Source organism: Perca flavescens, chromosome 6, assembly GCF_004354835.1.
Source record: "Perca flavescens isolate YP-PL-M2 chromosome 6, PFLA_1.0, whole genome shotgun sequence".
Taxonomy (NCBI): Eukaryota; Metazoa; Chordata; class Actinopteri; order Perciformes; family Percidae; genus Perca; species Perca flavescens.
The window spans coordinates 10,083,225-10,100,660 of NC_041336.1; the positions used below are offsets into that span (position 1 = coordinate 10,083,225).

General features: G+C 42.1%; 1 protein-coding gene across 1 annotated transcript; it reads left to right on the forward strand.

Annotated features, from left to right (window-relative positions):
- Window positions 1-9,272: 9,272 nt before the first annotated feature.
- On the forward strand, window positions 9,273-16,922 carry LOC114556824 (neurexophilin-1). Its single transcript, XM_028579872.1, has 3 exons — window positions 9,273-9,326; window positions 15,614-16,084; window positions 16,127-16,922. The coding sequence occupies exons 1-3, from the start codon at window positions 9,273-9,275 to the stop codon at window positions 16,412-16,414; spliced, it is 813 nt and encodes a 270-aa protein (XP_028435673.1). The 3' UTR covers window positions 16,415-16,922.
- The last annotated feature ends 514 nt before the right edge of the window (window positions 16,923-17,436 follow it).

Here is a 17,436-nt window from a genome sequence, read left to right on the forward strand (position 1 = left end):
ATTTTTTTATATGTTCGCAAGAGAGCAGAACCCCTTAATAAAAATATTTAAAATTGGCATTAAAGGATAAAGCTGGTGTTTTCTTACATATTTTGTTCATTGTCAACAAATCTCATGATACTCATGATACTAGAAAGCAACAATGTGTTAGCCCGTCTCTTAATTATAACCTGACAGATACTGGATTTTTGAGGCTGATACTATATTAAGAGTTATTTAAGAGTTTAAAAAAAATGGAGTAAATATATATTGGCAAATAGTAATTATTTTAAACATAAACACAAAGCATGAAGTAGTTGGCTGACCAAATGTACAATGCTGGGATAAAGCCTGACATCCCCTTCCACTACCTATTTTGAAAGGTCGCCGCTGCATCCTTAGCACCGCTCAGGACGGTTGGGATTGATTTAAAGAGCTATCCCAGATTTGAGTGTAGCCAGACCATACTCCAGTGTTGACACAGTGCTTTGGACATCTGGAGGTCTGGCAATGCAAGACTAACCATCAACAAACAATAATTATTATTATTTTTTTTTTAAAAGAATTGTGACCAAGATGGTGAGACACAATTAAAAATAAACTTGTAAGTGCTCTCTGGTGGATAAACGGTGACACGCTTTCTACCATAAATTACATTTAATCTAATTGGGCATTTCTGTACTGCAGTTGTTACTTATCGGCTACATATATACATCAATTTATCTCTCTATACTTTCCAACTTCCCTAGCCTGTCTGTGGCTCTAAAGACATTATTCTCACAAATATATAGTTGAATTAGAATTTCTTTTCTTTTAAAGTCTCATTACTTTCCTAAAACAGCTGGATGCTAGTTTATATATACACAAATATTATATAAACAGGACTAAATTTGTGTATTAATCTACACATTAAGTGCTCTAGTAAGTATTGGAGCTCTATGGCACATATATATATATATACAGAATAATATATTACAGGCTTTGGCTACACAGATTGGTTAGTATGATTAATTCATTGTCTTTTTATGGGATTTGTTGACAATAAGAAAAATAAAGAATATCACCAGGCTTATCTTTTTAGGGTGAAAGACATGAAATAAGTCACTTAAAGAAGTAGACGAGTAAATACAAGCCCAAATCATCAAATGTGAGTCCCTAAACGTAGCTCAGTCTGCTCTTATAGTAACAGGGTTTTAACTTGTTCATTAAAGGTTTATTTAAGCAGCCTGTCCACTAAGTTTACAAATTAACAATAACTTTTAGCTTTTGAGTCAAAGTTAAGGCGTGCGTGCGTGCGTGCCAGAAAGTCTTAAGTTACAAACTGAAGGCATGGAGATTTAAAGATGTGGGTGTTACCAGACAGGGAGGTTCTAACAAAAGATGCTTTTGTGTTGCATTATGGGATGTGTAGGATCCAGTGTTTTTGAAGCTTGACCTATTTAAAAAACATAAAGTCAGCCGCCGCTGCTTTGTTTTTGACTAGTTTTAAAAGTCTCTCACAAGACCATCAACTTTAAGAAATTGCGAAAATAAAATCCTCTACAATAGTATTCAACATTCTTAATAATAATAATTACTTATTTTATTAATTTAATATTTATTAGTTGTAGTTTAGGTTTAATAGTTTATTTTTTGTTTGCGTGACAAAAACAAAACAGATTTTCATAATAAACCTAATATGAATATATATACCGTATACATATATATATATATATATATATATATATATATATATATATATATATATATATATATATATATATATATATATATGCATATGCACCAAACAGGAGTTTGGAGTATTCGGCCTTCTTGGAGACCTTGACTGGAGTCCTGCATGGGGCTCCAGTGGGGGACTCCATTGTTCTGCTGGGGGACTTCAACGCACACGTGGGCAATGATGGAGACACCTGGGGAGGCGTGATTGGGAGGAACGGCCTCCCTGATCTAAACCAGAGTGGGTGTTTGTTGTTGGACTTCTGTGCTAGTCATGGATTGTCTATAACAAACACCATGTTCGAACATAGGGATGCTCATAAGTGTACCTGGTACCAGAGCACCCTAGGCGAAGGTCAATGATCGATTTTATAATCGTTTCATCTGATCTGAGGGCCGTATGTTTTGGACACTCGGGTGAAGAGAGGGGCAGAGCTGTCAACCGATCACCATCTGGTGGTGAGTTGGGTCAGAGGGTGGGGAAGACTCTGGACAGACCTGGTAAGCCCAAACGTAGTGCGGGTAAATTGGGAACGTCTGGAGGAGGCCCCTGTCCAACAGACTTTCAACTCACACCTCCGGCGGAGCTTTTCGTGCATCCCTATGGAGGCTGGGGGCATTGAACCCGAGTGGACAATGTTCAAAGTTTCCATTGCTGAAGCTGCGGCGAGGAGCTGTGGTCTTAGGGTCTTAGGTGCCTCAAGGGGCGGTAACCATTTAACACCGTGGTGGACACCGGTGGTCAGGGAAGCCGTCCGACTGAAGAAGGAGTCTTTCGGGATATGTTATCCCGGAGGACTCGGAGGCAGTTGCAGGGTACCGAAGGGCCCGAAGGGCTGCAGCCTCTGCCGTGAAAGAGGCAAAGCAGCGGGTGTGGGAGAAGTTTGGAGAAGACATGGAGAAGGACTTTCGGTCGGCACCAAAGTGCTTCTGGAAAACTGTTTGCCACCTCAGGAGGCGGGGAACCATCCAAGCTGTGTACAGTAAGGATGGGACACTGTTGACCTCAACTGAGGAGGTAATAGGGCGGTGGAAGGAGCACTTTGAGGAACTCCTGAATCCGACTAATACGCCCTCTATCTTAGAGGCAGAGCTGGAGGATAATGGGGGATTGTCGTCGATTTCCCAGGCGGAAGTCACTGATGTAGTCAAACAACTACACAGTGGCAAAGCCCCGGGATTGATGAGATCCGTCCAGAAATGCTCAAGGCTCTGGGTGTGGAGGGGCTGTCCTGGTTGACACGCCTTTTCAACATTGCGTGGAAGTCTGGGGACGGTGCCAAAGGAGTGGCAGACTGGGGTGGTGGTTCCCCCTTTAAAAAGGGGGACCAGAGGGTGTGTGCCAATTATAGGGGTATCACACTTCTCAGCCTCCCTGGTAAAGTCTACTCCAAGGTGCTGGAAAGGAGGGTTCGGCCGATAGTCGAACCTCGGGTTGAGGAGGAACAATGCGGATTCCGTCCTGGTCGTGGAACAACGGACCAGCTCTTCACTCTCGCAAGGATCCTGGAGGGAGCCTGGGAGTAAGCCCAACCGGTCTACATGTGTTTTGTAGATTTGGAGAAGGCGTATGACCGGGTCCCCCGGGAGATACTGTGGGAGGTGCTGCGGGAGTATGGGGTGAGGGGGTCTCTACTCAGAGCCATCCAATCTCTGTACGACCAAAGTGAGAGCTGTGTCCGGGTTCTCGGTAGTAAGTCGGACTCGTTTCAGGTGAGGGTTGGCCTCCGCCAGGGCTGCGCTTTGTCACCAATCCTGTTTGTAATATTTATGGACAGGATATCGAGGCGTAGTCGGGTGGGGAGGGGTTGCAGTTTGGTGGGCTGGGGATCTCATCGCTGCTCTTTGCAGATGATGTGGTCCTGATGGCATCATCGGCCTGCGACCTTCAGCACTCACTGGATCGGTTCGCAACCGAGTGTGAAGCGGTTGGGATGAGGATCAGCACCTCTAAATCTGAGGCCATGGTTCTCAGCAGGAAACCGATGGAATGCCTTCTCCAGGTAGGGAATGAGTCCTTACCCCAAGTGAAGGAGTTCAAGTACCTTGGGGTTGTGTTCGCGAGTGAGGGGACAATGGAGCAGGAGATTGGTCGGAGAATCGGCGCAGCGGGTGCGGTATTGCATTCAATCTATCGCACCGTTGTGGACGAAAAAAGAGAGCTGAGCCAGAAGGCAAAGCTCTCGATCTACCGGTCAGTTTTCGTTCCTACCCTCACCTATGGTCATGAAGGCTGGGTCATGACCGAAAGAACGAGATCCAGGGTACAAGCGGCTGAAATGGGTTTCCTCAGGAGGGTGGCTGGCGTCTCCCTTAGAGATAGGGTGAGAAGCTCAGTCATCCGTGAGGAGCTCGGAGTAGAGCCGCTGCTCCTTTGCGTCGAAAGGAGCCAGTTGAGGTGGTTCGGGCATCTGGTAAGGATGCCCCCTGGGCGCCTCCCTAGGGAGGTGTTCCAGGCACGTCCAGCTGGGAGGAGGCCTCGGGGAAGACCCAGGACTAGGTGGAGGGATTATATCTCCAACCTGGCCTGGGAACGCCTCGGGATCCCCCAGTCGGAGCTGGTTAATGTTGCTCGGGAAAGGGAAGTTTGGGGTCCCCTGCTGGAGCTGCTCCCCCCGCGACCCGACACCGGATAAGCGGACGAAGATGGATGGATGGATGGATGGATATATATATATATATAAAAACACAGAATATATTAGCTTGCGTTATTTGGCATAAAAACTTACACTAATTTAAATAAGTGTCTTACTTCTGCACGATATAAGTGATAAGTGGTTTTTTTTTTGAGAAGAAGCCGTTATTGAAAGGTGCAACTACATACTACAAGTCATTTCATACAGTTTGAACTTAAAAATGGGGCACAGCATACAGTATAAACTACATGTAGAAATAAAGAGGACTAAATATTTTTCTTTTTGGGGTTACACAAGAGACTAAGATGTTACTGAAAGCTGTGAATATTTGGTGCCACCTTCTTAACATGAGATCAACATGGCAGCTTTTCTCACTGATGGGGGGGGGGGGGGGGGGGGGGGGAGGGGAGGGAGCCACTGCAGCTGCCAGCCACTAGATGTCAGTCCCTGACGATGTTAAAAGAAAAGTTGCTTTTCAAAAGTCAATAATGTGAACCTCCTTCTCTTCTCCCCGTCTTCTCTCTCCCTCCCCCTTCCTCACTCACTCCATTTGTCTCCCCATCCCTCCCCCCAATCTTTCTCTCTCTCTCTCTCTCTCTCTCTCTCTCTGAACCTCAAAGCGCACTATATAAAACCTCCCTCCACACTGACACTCAGATGTACAAACACATCGGTTGTCGTCACAGCGCCTCCAAACCTTGAATCAAAAATCAGCCCATCAGACACTTGAAGCGTTTTAACGGCAGACATCTGACCCTCCTGAATGAGCCGGAGAAGATTCAGCTCTGCTCTCTCGCCTTAGGACCACCTTTCCTCACTCTATATTTCTCCTACAAGTTCGGCAGCTGATCCCGGCTCAGTCAGAGGGAGATTTTTTTTTTGTTGCGGCTGAGAAGAAAGATCAGGGACAGTTTGACATGAGGGGGGACGCTCCACAAAGAGGTATGAAGACCACATATCTGTGGGCTGCCGCTCTGCTGCTGCTGTCAGTCGTCTCTCTGGTGAGTTAAATGGTTGTTGGTTTTTTTGATTTGGCCTTTTTTTTTCAAATTGTATATGTCTACAGTGACTGTGATTAAGGTATGCACTTGTCTGGTAGCAAGGATATCGAGGAATGTGCGCAAACAGACATTTTGATGAGTGAGTTTCAGGTTAGTGCAAGGACAACCTCACACGCCAAATTTTAGTTAGAATTTATTTGTGCAAGAATTCTAGAAAATGTAACGCAAAATGTCATTTGATGGATTTCAGACAAATTTTCCTTGCGTTATAGTAGATTAAAGCCACGTTTTGAAATTGTTTTCTTTAAATTCGAATCTTGTAATGACAGATTTGCTCAATGATTTGACACATTAATATTGTCCCAAATTAACTGCCAATGCCAGTGTGAACACAAGCTTCCCAAATCCGAATCATGCATCATGACAAATCTACCCACACACAATCCCGCTGGATATTTCTCTCTCGGCACCATCCATTCAATACCTCCTTTGCATCTTCCCCTCCTCTTCCCATTTACAGACACACTTTAATACAAATTTATATTTGACAGTACGGCGAAGAACCGCCTGAGCCCATTATGACAAACGTACCAGAATGCTCTTAACTCAATGTCTTGACAGTTTGTGACAACCCAATTCCTTTAATCCTCCAAAAGACAGTAACCCCTCACCCACTGATAAATCTGTCAACAAAGCAATCAAAGCAGAACAGGAGCCACTCCTCTCTCCAAGAAAAATTCCATAAACTTAATCCCTACAAACTTGACTGGCCTTAAAAAGCTCCCGTGGTGTTATCTGTGTTTAATTTGCATAGTGATGGAAAGAAGTCAATTACTATTAATTATTCTCTACAACTTAATACCCATTATCGAATTGAATTCACCGTCTTGAAAACCATAAACTCAATTTCACAGCTGACTAAGCACACTAATCATTTCCTCCCCCTTTTTTATTTTTTTATTTTACGGAGCCTTCCTGCTTTTAAGGAACAACAAGAATTCTTTGATTTCAGGAGCAATAACAATAACTAACATGGATTCCCTTATTGTCACAATATAAAGACAAATATTAATTATCAAGTATGTGAGGTATGTGTACAATAGCATCATGGTAGTGTGAGCTGATCTCATAGCATCACTTGATGGGGAGTGTTTTTTTTTTTTCCAGACTGGGCTGCCAAATTGCTTCGCTATGCTTTAATGGGATGATCATAATTGTTTCGTACTCGTTGCATCCTAAGCTTTCGCCTGCAGCTCCTTCAACAGATTGACAGACCCATGGGAACCTCACAAACTTATTTTGGCCGCCTTTGAACCAAGTCGTGTGTGAAATAATATGATTATGCATTTTTCCTCTGGGTAAGTTGAAAAACTGGTGGCTAGTTTTTTTTTTTTTTTCCCCCCCCCTACCTCCCCCTCCTCCTCCTCCTTCTTCTTTTTGGTCTTCAAACTGCCCCCGCTCTAATATCCTGCAGTCTGTCCGCGTATAGTATTTATCCTCCTCAGAAGTCATGGTAATAATTGTGCCCTGGCCTCTCAGAGCGGTGCTGCAGTGATAGGACTCGGCTCCATCCACAGCTGCCTGTGATGTCTTGACACACTGTGTGATTTGTCATCATCTCTGACCCCCCTCAGGTAACACTTTGATATCACTGGGAGAGTATGAACCTAAACTCTCAGTGGGCGTCAAATGCCCTTAGTTCATCCATCAGCTCAACTACGGGGAGACCTCACAAGGCGAGACAAGTTAAATTCACTGTAAATGACTATGACAACAATCATATCCCAAGTGCACAGTTGGATAATACTCTAAAAGACGGCATCAGCACGCTAAGGATTCTAAAACTACCTTCCTGTCTAGAGGAACATTCAAACACAGACTTGGAGCTGATATTTTATAAACCAATATATTTGGTTTTTCTTCTTGAACATGAGCGTTGTGGTGGAAGTAATTGTGATTCATGGCATCAGAAGGACATTAATTAGATTAAAATATGCTTTTGCTGGGAGGTGGAGCGAGACGTTAGAGTGACTATCTTGTACCCGAAAGGTCACAGGTTTGATCCCACAACAGCCACGTGTCCCTGAGCCAAACGTACCCCTAATAGGTGCTCACGCTCCAAGCCTCTCTGGATAGGAGCATCGGTTTAATACCGTCAATTTGAAAGAAGAAAATACATCCACAAAACTTTTGCAGTGTGGTTTTCAAGCACAAAAACCATTAAAAAACAACTATTAATTTCTGAAAGTCGAAAGCTGAACACACACCATCCAATCAAGATTGCAAAGTGGCAGCCCAAATCTGTTATCAGCCCGGTCCTCTGTTAAACTAGAACTGTCGCACTCACAAATCCTCCCCCACACAGCAGTCACAGCAGCCAAAGCATTCAGGTAAATGAAAAGTGACACACACTTTCATTCTTCCTTGCAAGGTTTTGTGTACAGCCCACCGCAGAGCCATCCGGCTCCTCCGATGGTTCTATTAAAGTTGGAATTTGTTGGCTGCTCGGGGGTCCAGCCCATAGAATATCCTCCGAGCTCCCGAGGGAAGCCGGGGTTGTTTATCTTCCTGTTTCAAAGAGTGGACGCCTGCGCCTTATCACAGCCTCGCCAAGAGTAGATAGCATTTAGGTTTGTCCAACAGCCTGCCTATATGCTGCATCTGGCAATCTCGAGAGTCGTTTCGTAAAGGACTTCTGCATACCGATGCTGTTTGTGCTATCTCGTTGAGGGATACTGCCTCATACACCGAGCCAGGGAATAATAACAACAGACAGTTAAATGGGGTTTTGGGGGGCTCCTGCAAAACAACCTACAGGTCGAAAAGTTGGAATAACTCCGCCATGAAATGAAAGCCTCTAAATATGATTGTGAGATACGTTTGAATGTCTTTCAATGCGAACACTATATTAAATATATATTGCAAATTGAATTTTTTACACTGCTGCATTTGAACGATATGACTGTTAGTTAGTGTATTTTCTTTGTATAAAATGGGAAATCCACAGATTTTTATGCTGCGTTTGAAAAGACATTTACCAGAGAGGTGGTTTAAAGATTGCTTTTGTTTGAATTATGGGAAATAGCTAGAATGGGAGGAGCTAAAATGTTACCACGGACAAAATAAATCTGGATACCTTACCCTCTGCTGCTTTTCATTTTCTTTCATCTGTCTCTTTGCACTACCATACAGTCACATACACACAGGGATGTATCTAACTGTAAGGAAGTGCAAAACTAAACACCTTTAAAGCTGATGACAACCAATATCTTTAAAGCTTTGACCTGGCAATAATTTAACTTCTGTGAAACACAAATTAACCATCAGCAGGTCTTTAAAAGAACTACATCAGTGTGTTTTCACATTTTAGCTCATTCTAGCTTTAAAAGGTTTTTTGGTCTTTATGCAGAAAGGCTATAAAAGCAGACTATATACAGTTTTAGATTTTCAGAGGGCAGCCAAATATTTCCCTTAAAGCGGATTCTTGAAAGTTGCTCAAGCAAGTTATGAAGCATAACGCTGACAAAATTCTATATTTTTGTTATTGTCAATCAAAATCAGCAACGTGTTAGTCCGCCTCGCAACCTCTTTTACAACTTCCCTACCCAGTCTGTGGCTCTCAGCCCATCAGTTCCAATTTATAAACAGGTCACAAATATTTAGTTTTTTTTTTTGTTTTAAAAGGCTCTCTTATAAGAAGCTGGGCATTGCAGTTTTTCGCAAATGTTACTCAAACAGGATTAAATAGCGCATTTGTTAAGGACTAGTTTTAGCGGCAAATTAATCCACATTGGGTGTTTTAGTGAGTACTTATGTACAGCAGAAGGAAGGTGTGTGTGGGATTGAGTCAACATAAACTGTGTGTTCATGGTAATGAAGGAACATGTCACCCAGTGCGACAGTGTGGCTCATTGATGTTTTTAATAGTTTTTGGACAACGATGGCGCTCTATGAAACAGAGGAAGAAGAAGGCTTTGAATACACAGATAAGTTGGTGGGATGAATTCATTGTTGGTTTGAGTCTTCTCATGGGATTTGTTGACCATAAACAAATACAGAATATCACCTGACTTATCCATTGAGATTGTTTGATTCATAGATTGTTTTAACAGATTGTATTGTGATGAAGTAGCATCAACATGTTCATGTATATTTTGTTTTCTAAATCTTTTCTACATCTTTGTAATAATAAAGTTTATGGCCCTTATCATAATCAGTAATTACAAAGTGCCGTTTTTTTATTGTAAATATTGCCATACATCGTCCCCTTATGGAGTAGCAAACAATATTATCCAGCTATGCTCTGATTGGTCCACTCAGAGTGTAGATTTACTACCTGGGTGTGTTTATGTCTATTTTAGGGCTGCAACTACCGATTTCTTTTATTATTGATTAATCTGTAGGGCTGTCCTCGACTAAAGATATTCTTAGTCGACTAACACTTATAGGATTTTGTCGACTAATCGATTAGTTGATTTAATTGACAGAGCTGTGCGCTTTGAGAGGTGGTTAAGACTAGAAAAGCACAATATAAATGTAGTTAATTAACCATCTGTAAAACTGAGTTTCTCCACAATTAATCCTGCAAAAGCACCACTTTAAATCTTGTGTTTACCATAAATGTGCTCAGAAGTTTCTTGGAAATAAGTAATTAAGCATGAATAAGCATAAAAAATGACTAATCGACTAAAGAAATCTTAGTCGTCTAAGACCAAAACAACCGATTAGTCGACTAATCGACTAAGAGGTGGCAGCCCTATTAATCTGCTAATTATTTCTTTGATTAATAGATTAACTGTTTGGTCTTTAAAACGGCAGAAAATGTTCATTTAAATGTCTTAAAGTTCAAGTTGACATTTTCAAGTTACTTGTTTTGTCCAACCCACAGTCCAAAACCCAAAGATATTTGAGGTACTATCACAAATAAAAGCAGCATACCCCCCAATGAATAAAAGTTAGATCAGTTGAATAAAGCCAATAAAGTGCAAAATAAATCTCACTTTTAGCCGTGGACGATAGTTTGATATTTAAGAAAAAACAATATTTACAAACCAATATTAAACCCAAAGTTATCAAGGTGTGACTGTTGACCTTTACGCTGCCATGTTGTTTTTCCTCCTGTCCTTTTTCCAACAGCAGTTTCCCTCTTTTCTCTCTGCAGTATCTCTTTCAGGCACATTCATGCACCCAACACCTACACGCACACGCACACGCACACACACACACACACACACACACACACACACACACACACACACACACACACACACACACACACACACACACACACACACACTTTGTGCCCGGTTTGCATGTTTTTGAAGCGGGCAAAGACGTAAATCTTGGCCCTCCGAGTGTTGGTGCAGTCATTCGGGGTGTTCTGGATATAAACGTTGCTTTAGTCAGGACTGCCTCTGATCTGCCTAATCTCCCCGGGCTGGATTACAGGTTGGGCTCTAATCCGTGAAGTGGGGTCTCTGTGAATGTGCCTCTGAGTGCTCTAATCCAGAGACTGTCAGGTGCTTTAGATGAAAGCTAATTGCATGTCACAGTTTGGGGACCATACACAACGCTGGCAACAACAGAACGAGTTCCTGACAACAACAAGGTCCTCGGTCTGATGATGACTTGGCACGCACTTCAGATAATCTAGTGAAGAAATCCCCTCCCAAAAAATTCCAGTGACACCTCCTCTTACAAAATTATTCACAACATGAAGTCGCAGAAAATGATGGTGCACCTTAAAATGTCACACACACGCACACACACGCACACACACGCGCACACACACACACACACACACACACACACACACACACACACACACACACACACACACACACACACACACACACAAATTAGCCTGACAGTCACTTAAACCAGCTCAAAGCAGTTTCCTAATATCCCTTGATCTGGTTTCAGGACTCCACTGAGACTGAAACCCAGTTACTGAGAATCGTCAGTAATTACTACACTATGAAAATGATATTTAACTTGATCATTGGAGACTACAGTCTTTTCACATCTCTGAATAGAAATATTCATGAAAAATGAATGGGGTTTACGGTTCGGATTACGGGTTAGGTTAAAGGTCATTTGGACGATTATTGCAAACATGTAAAACTGAATTCATGTTTAAACTCCAGTCACTAGTTTTTCCTTAACAGCATTTTTATCCTTGCAACACACAATATGTATAAAAATCTGAGGTCAGGGGCGCCTGGGTAGCTCACCTGGTAGAGCGTGTGGCACAGAGGCTCAGTCCTCGCAGCAGTGGTCGCGGGTTTGATTCTGACCTGCGACCCTTTGCTGCATGTCATTCCTCCTCTCTCCCCCCTTTCAAGTCTAAGCTGCCCTGGCAAATAAAGGCCTACAAATGCCAAAAAAAATATATTTTTATATACCATTATATTAAATAAGCTGCTTTATTATCCCATAAAATGCCTTTATTTGTACCATTTTCACTTTTAGAATGAACATAAACAACGGAAACAAGCTGAAACCTGAAATACTATTAAACCCAGGAATAAGTAATGTCATAATCGACTTTATAACTGGTTGGCTGATACGGTTTCACTGAACTTTTACATCCTTAGGAGCTTTATGTTTGACGATAATGGTGCCAATAAATCCTGAACAGGAAGCCGCCCTCATCCTCACACTCACTTTATCTTTTTACAATATATCACCAGTGAGGCCAACATGACAGACTTTTGTTTCCAGCAATGGAAGACAAAAGGAGGTCTTCATTAATACAGCTTAACTGCCCCACTGCGCAACGAAACTGCTGAAATTAACATTTCTCTTTACCTGGTCACGACAATCATTTTGCACTGAAGATCCTGCAGGTTTCTTTTTTCTCTTATAAAACCAACCGTCTGCAAAGATTGTCTATCTCCAAACATTTTCTGGATTTGAAAGGCTTAGACAAGACTCCACTTAACATATATTAAAAATGCTTAGGTTACGTCGCTCTATTCAGCAAGGTAGAGAGACTTTACAGCTACTAAGCCAAAGTCTCCACAATGCCACTAACGGTTCATTCGCATCAGGTCATCCATCATCGAGGCCTCTTCAAAAACAACTGGAGGCCATCTTTTCAAACTCCTCCACTCTGAAGCCAAGTGTATTAAAATGAACGCATACTTCAGGGAAAGATCACAACTCCTGCAACAGTTTACAGAGTGAGAGCTCCACAGACACACTCTGGCCTACAGTACCACAATGTCATTCAGTGAACTTTCTGAATGAGAGAAGGCCTTATTTTCAGAGTATCGATCGCAGGGTGAAGGTACAAAATGTAAACGCTTCGACCAGATAGATCTGCTGTCACGTTTGTAGGCCGGGATTTGGACATAACTGTCACGGGCCTCAGTGGGGTGCACGGGGAATCTTCGCTCTCTCATCTGTGTGATTGTTAGAGGAGAGACACAGAATGAATCATCAATCACCCATTCAGGCCACATTCAGCAGGTAATAGTCTGCTGTTGCATCACGTCTGAACCAAAGATGCGCTTCATTCATCTCGATATGGCAGGAATACCCTTAATCTTGATCAGGTCAAACCGCCACGAGATCTTTCACACACTGTAAGAGTTGGTTACAGCATTAACACAGTTTGTAAGAGGGGCTGACATGTTTGTGGATGGATAAAGCTTGTTGGTGTCTTCTTACTGCTGCAAAGCAGATTCGTTTTGGTCCTGTGTGTCTGTTTGTTAGTTAGCAGGATATCCCACAAACATGTCAACAGATTTCAACTACAAAGCACTCAGTTAGCATACATGTGTCTACCCAATGCTAATGTCAGACAGAACGTTGAAATTGGACAATTCTTAAAGGCCTGGACTACGTAAGGTTAAAGGTCCAATGTGTAATACTGAAAGCTAGCGTTTAAAATAGTTACGGCAGTCCAAATTCAAAATACTGGAGACATTAGTCTCCCCCGGCCCCTTCTCCCCAGACTCAATGTTCATGGAGGTTGCCAGGTTGAGAACGCAGCATCCAACAATGTTGCTAGATGCCATAGTGCATTTATACTCGGAACTCGGATTTTTCAAGGTCAAAGTCGGAAACACGCCCCTGACCTCAGATTTCCAAGCTCAAAACTCAGGTAACCACCGAGTACCCTGAGCTCAAAATCCAACATGGCTGCTCTGCGCATCAACACTTGTGAAAGCTATAGTAACAAAAAACTATAAGCACTTCTGTGTTATTACACTGAATCAGTCGTACACACGGTCCTGTCCAAGTTATATCTGTGGACATGTTGCTACGCGGTTTGTATGCACTAAAACTGCGTAATGCGTTGTTATAAACTGGCATTGCTAACAATGGCTAACCTGGCTAGAGCTAATGAAAAAAATTTAAATCCAACTTGTAAATGGAGCGCATTCAACTCGGGTGTGACGTCATTCCCAGCTTCTGAGTTCCATAGCAGTAACTCAGCTAATGTTAGATGCTGGCTATGTTGAGAGTCATAAAAGCCCGTGTCCACCCTATCTCCGCTTAAAATTACTGCAACAACCGCTATAGCATGACAGACACATTTCTTCAGCTTAAAATGACGGCAACAACCGTGAAAACAGTGCAAACTCACAGTCCTCTCTAATAGATTTACAGCCACCATTTCTTTGCTTAAAATTACTCATCGTTTGTCGGCAACGGCCGCTGAATACGTTTATAACATGTTGTAAACAACCTGGTCCTCTGGTAAAGTTAGCAGTTATGGCGTGTTAGCATGGCGGTGTTAGCCAGGACCAGTCGGGATCACTTTACTGGCTGTCTCTATTGTTTTTGCGAGTAACCAACTTGAGTACACTATATAATTCAATATGAGTGAGTACACGCATGTTGAAATGACATAAAATGCCCATCCCTAGTAGCTGTAATTAAAGGAGCCTAAAGCTAATGCTTACCTGTTCAGGGGGAAATTAGCCAACTCCGCGTCCTTTTGGGCTCTAAGCTGTCTCCATCTTTCATCAAATATTTACCTGGGGTTTGTTACGTCTCTGGTCAGGCAACACATGCAGAGTTTTATTTAAGTCGGGTAGAATCGATCTCGTTGATCCCATTCATTTGTTTGCTGCTTCCATGGCTGTGCTACAGCTGCGGCGCGCTGGGTTTGCGTTTTTAAAGGTATATCTGGCAAATAAATGAAGAGCATGTTGAGTCCTACATTTTTAACTAATTTGGTGAAAGGTGTGAAATTGTTCCAAGAAATACTGGTCTTGTCCACCGAGGCTGCGACATTCTTTTAATTTTGTGGATTAATTAATTTTGTAGAGAGATTCCAAATTTGTTCTAATCACAGAAAAATGGTTTTGATATGTAGGCCCCACCCGGAAATGATATTGATAAATGATAATGATTAATGATGACTTTTTTGGATGATTGATTTTGATGACTGCTTCTCATCAAATTAGGTAGCCTATATAACATTGTTAGATAACAGTGAAAAAATGTCCCATATCATTTTCCTATAATTTATCGCCAAATTCTGGGGGGCATGGACTATTTGTGATAAACTGCAATACCACTCTAAAGGTTTTGAATTCACATGCACATAACATGTGCAACTGGTAGCAATCCTGCAAAATTTGGGGTTATTCCAACTTGATAGATTTAAATTAACTATTCCTCCAAATTCAACAACAGAATGTCATTTGTGAATTGAATATGTTGTTTGTCCATGCCCTCCAGAATGAAACCTAAAAATGTTCTGACCTGACGCCCCTGTCAGCAGCACCACATTGTTTATCTGTGCATTTACAATCTATACGCTTTGGTTAAGGTTTGTTTGGGTTTAGGCACAACAATTACTTGGTTAAGTTTGGAAAACATTGCAGTGTGAGTTAAAATTACTACTTTGGTAATGTTAGGGGACCTGTATGATCATGGTTAATATAATAACCACTGTTAGCATCAAACTACTTCCTCCCTTGTTCCCGACACACAAGCCTAGTTCCTACAGCTGTTTTGTCACTTGAGCGTAAACATGTTGTTTTTTGGGGCATTTTCTGAAAGGACAGATGCTGTAGTTTTCTTGGGAGGACAGCTTAATATTAATGGGCATAATCAGGTGGTCATGAGTGGGGAATGTTGCACATTGTATCCCTATAAAAAGCTTTAATATACCCAGACAGAGTTTGTATTTTGATGCGGTTTCAGAGGTAAATTTTGACAAAATTAGTGCAGCCTTGTCGGAAGTATGAGCTCTTTTGATTGGTTAGAAGTTGAAATGTTTCAGTAATGATGCTTTTGTTTGTTTGTTTGTTCTTCCAGGTGACCAGTGCTAATTCACCAAGTTCAGGAAATTCTGACTTGAGAGAAAGCTCAAAATCTAAAGTGAAGACCTACTGGACTGAAAGCAGCAAGGCCGTCTCCATCAGCCGTCTGCTGTCCCAGACCCTCTATGGCAAAGAGAAATTCACCTCTCTGGATCTGAACTATGACGAGGCAGACTCATTCTCTAAACAGGAGCAGTGGAACTGGCTTTACAACATTTCAAACCCCCGGGACCCTCGATCCAGGACAAAAAGGAGGCCCATCGTCAAGACCGGCAAATTCAAGAAGATGTTCGGTTGGGGTGACTTCCATTCCAACATAAAGACGGTGAAGCTCAACCTTCTCATCACCGGTAAAATCGTGGATCACGGTAATGGGACATTCAGCGTCTACTTCCGCCACAATTCGACGGGTCAAGGCAACGTGTCTGTGGGACTGGTTCCACCAACCAAAGCTGTGGAGTTCCAGGTCCACCAGCAGAACCAGCAGTTCCACCACCATCCCCAGCAGCAGCAGCAGCAGCAGACAGCTCTGGAGACCAAGGACAACAAGCTGTTCAACTGCAGGGTGGAGTACGAGAAAGTGGAGAAGGGCACCAGGAACTCACTGTGTGCCCACGACCCCTCGCAGAGCTGTCCGCAGGAGCAGACCCAGAGCCACGTGTCCTGGCTGTGCTCCAAGCCCTTTAAAGTCATCTGCATCTTCATCACCTTCTACAGCACCGACTACAAGTTGGTGCAGAAGGTGTGTCCAGATTACAACTACCACAGTGACACCCCGTATCTCCCCACCGGGTGATCACATAACCAGACGAGGACAAAAAAAAAAAAAAAAGAAAAAAAAGACGCAGAGACAGGCTGTCGGGTCCTGAGTGATGTCAGATTATTGGAATGAAAATGGAGTCAAGACGCTTCAAACATGAGACGTTGACAGGCATTATTACAGCTAACATATCTTTGACGCAAGACTGATATTGCTCCAATGAACAGACCTACCCCAAGTATGAGAGCATTTAGGGAAGCATTTATAGGCTTGCGATCCTCATATTATATGCATAGCTGCTTACATTGAAAGGAAATTCTCAAGCCAACCGTAAAAATATGCTGATTGTATTTATGTAAATATTGTGGGTTCCACACAAAGACCAGAAAACAATGTTATTAATGTTTTCTCCTGCTAATTTAGTTGTTTATGTCGATAGTATATTTCCATCTCAATCATGCTTTCTGTCATTTCCAATCAGTCTGTGGTAATCATTGCAAACACGTAAATGTCAACGCAAATAAGAAGAATCTGTTAGTATGCATTGGAGGGCAAACATGTTTTGAGTGTTGTTGTCTGCAGTGTGATTGCTAGAGTGAATATACCTCTCTGATATTGTTGTTGGAATCTCTTCCATGTCCATGCATGAACCGAATATGGTAAACAACTGAATAACGTCCATCTATATTTTCATGTTATTGCAGCAGTCAGAAATAATCTTCATTAGGTCACGGGGGATAAAAAAAAAAAAAAAGTACTTATATTTCTATTTTGTGTTATGTGTTAGCAGTTTTAAGGACACGGTAAATGACACCATTGGGAAGCTCTAATCAGATCAAACATGCAAACAAGTGAATGTCGCAATAAATAAATAAAACTTGCAGAAGACACACAAGAAAACAGAGATATAGAAGATCATTTTCTGCACTGCTGCTTAAAAAAAAATCAAAACATAACTGTGCTCTTGTTTTCTCAGTCCCAGATTTCCATTTTAGACATTGCTCTTATTTTTGTGGCTTACAACAAGTCTAGTATAATAAATTTAAACGCCTGCATCA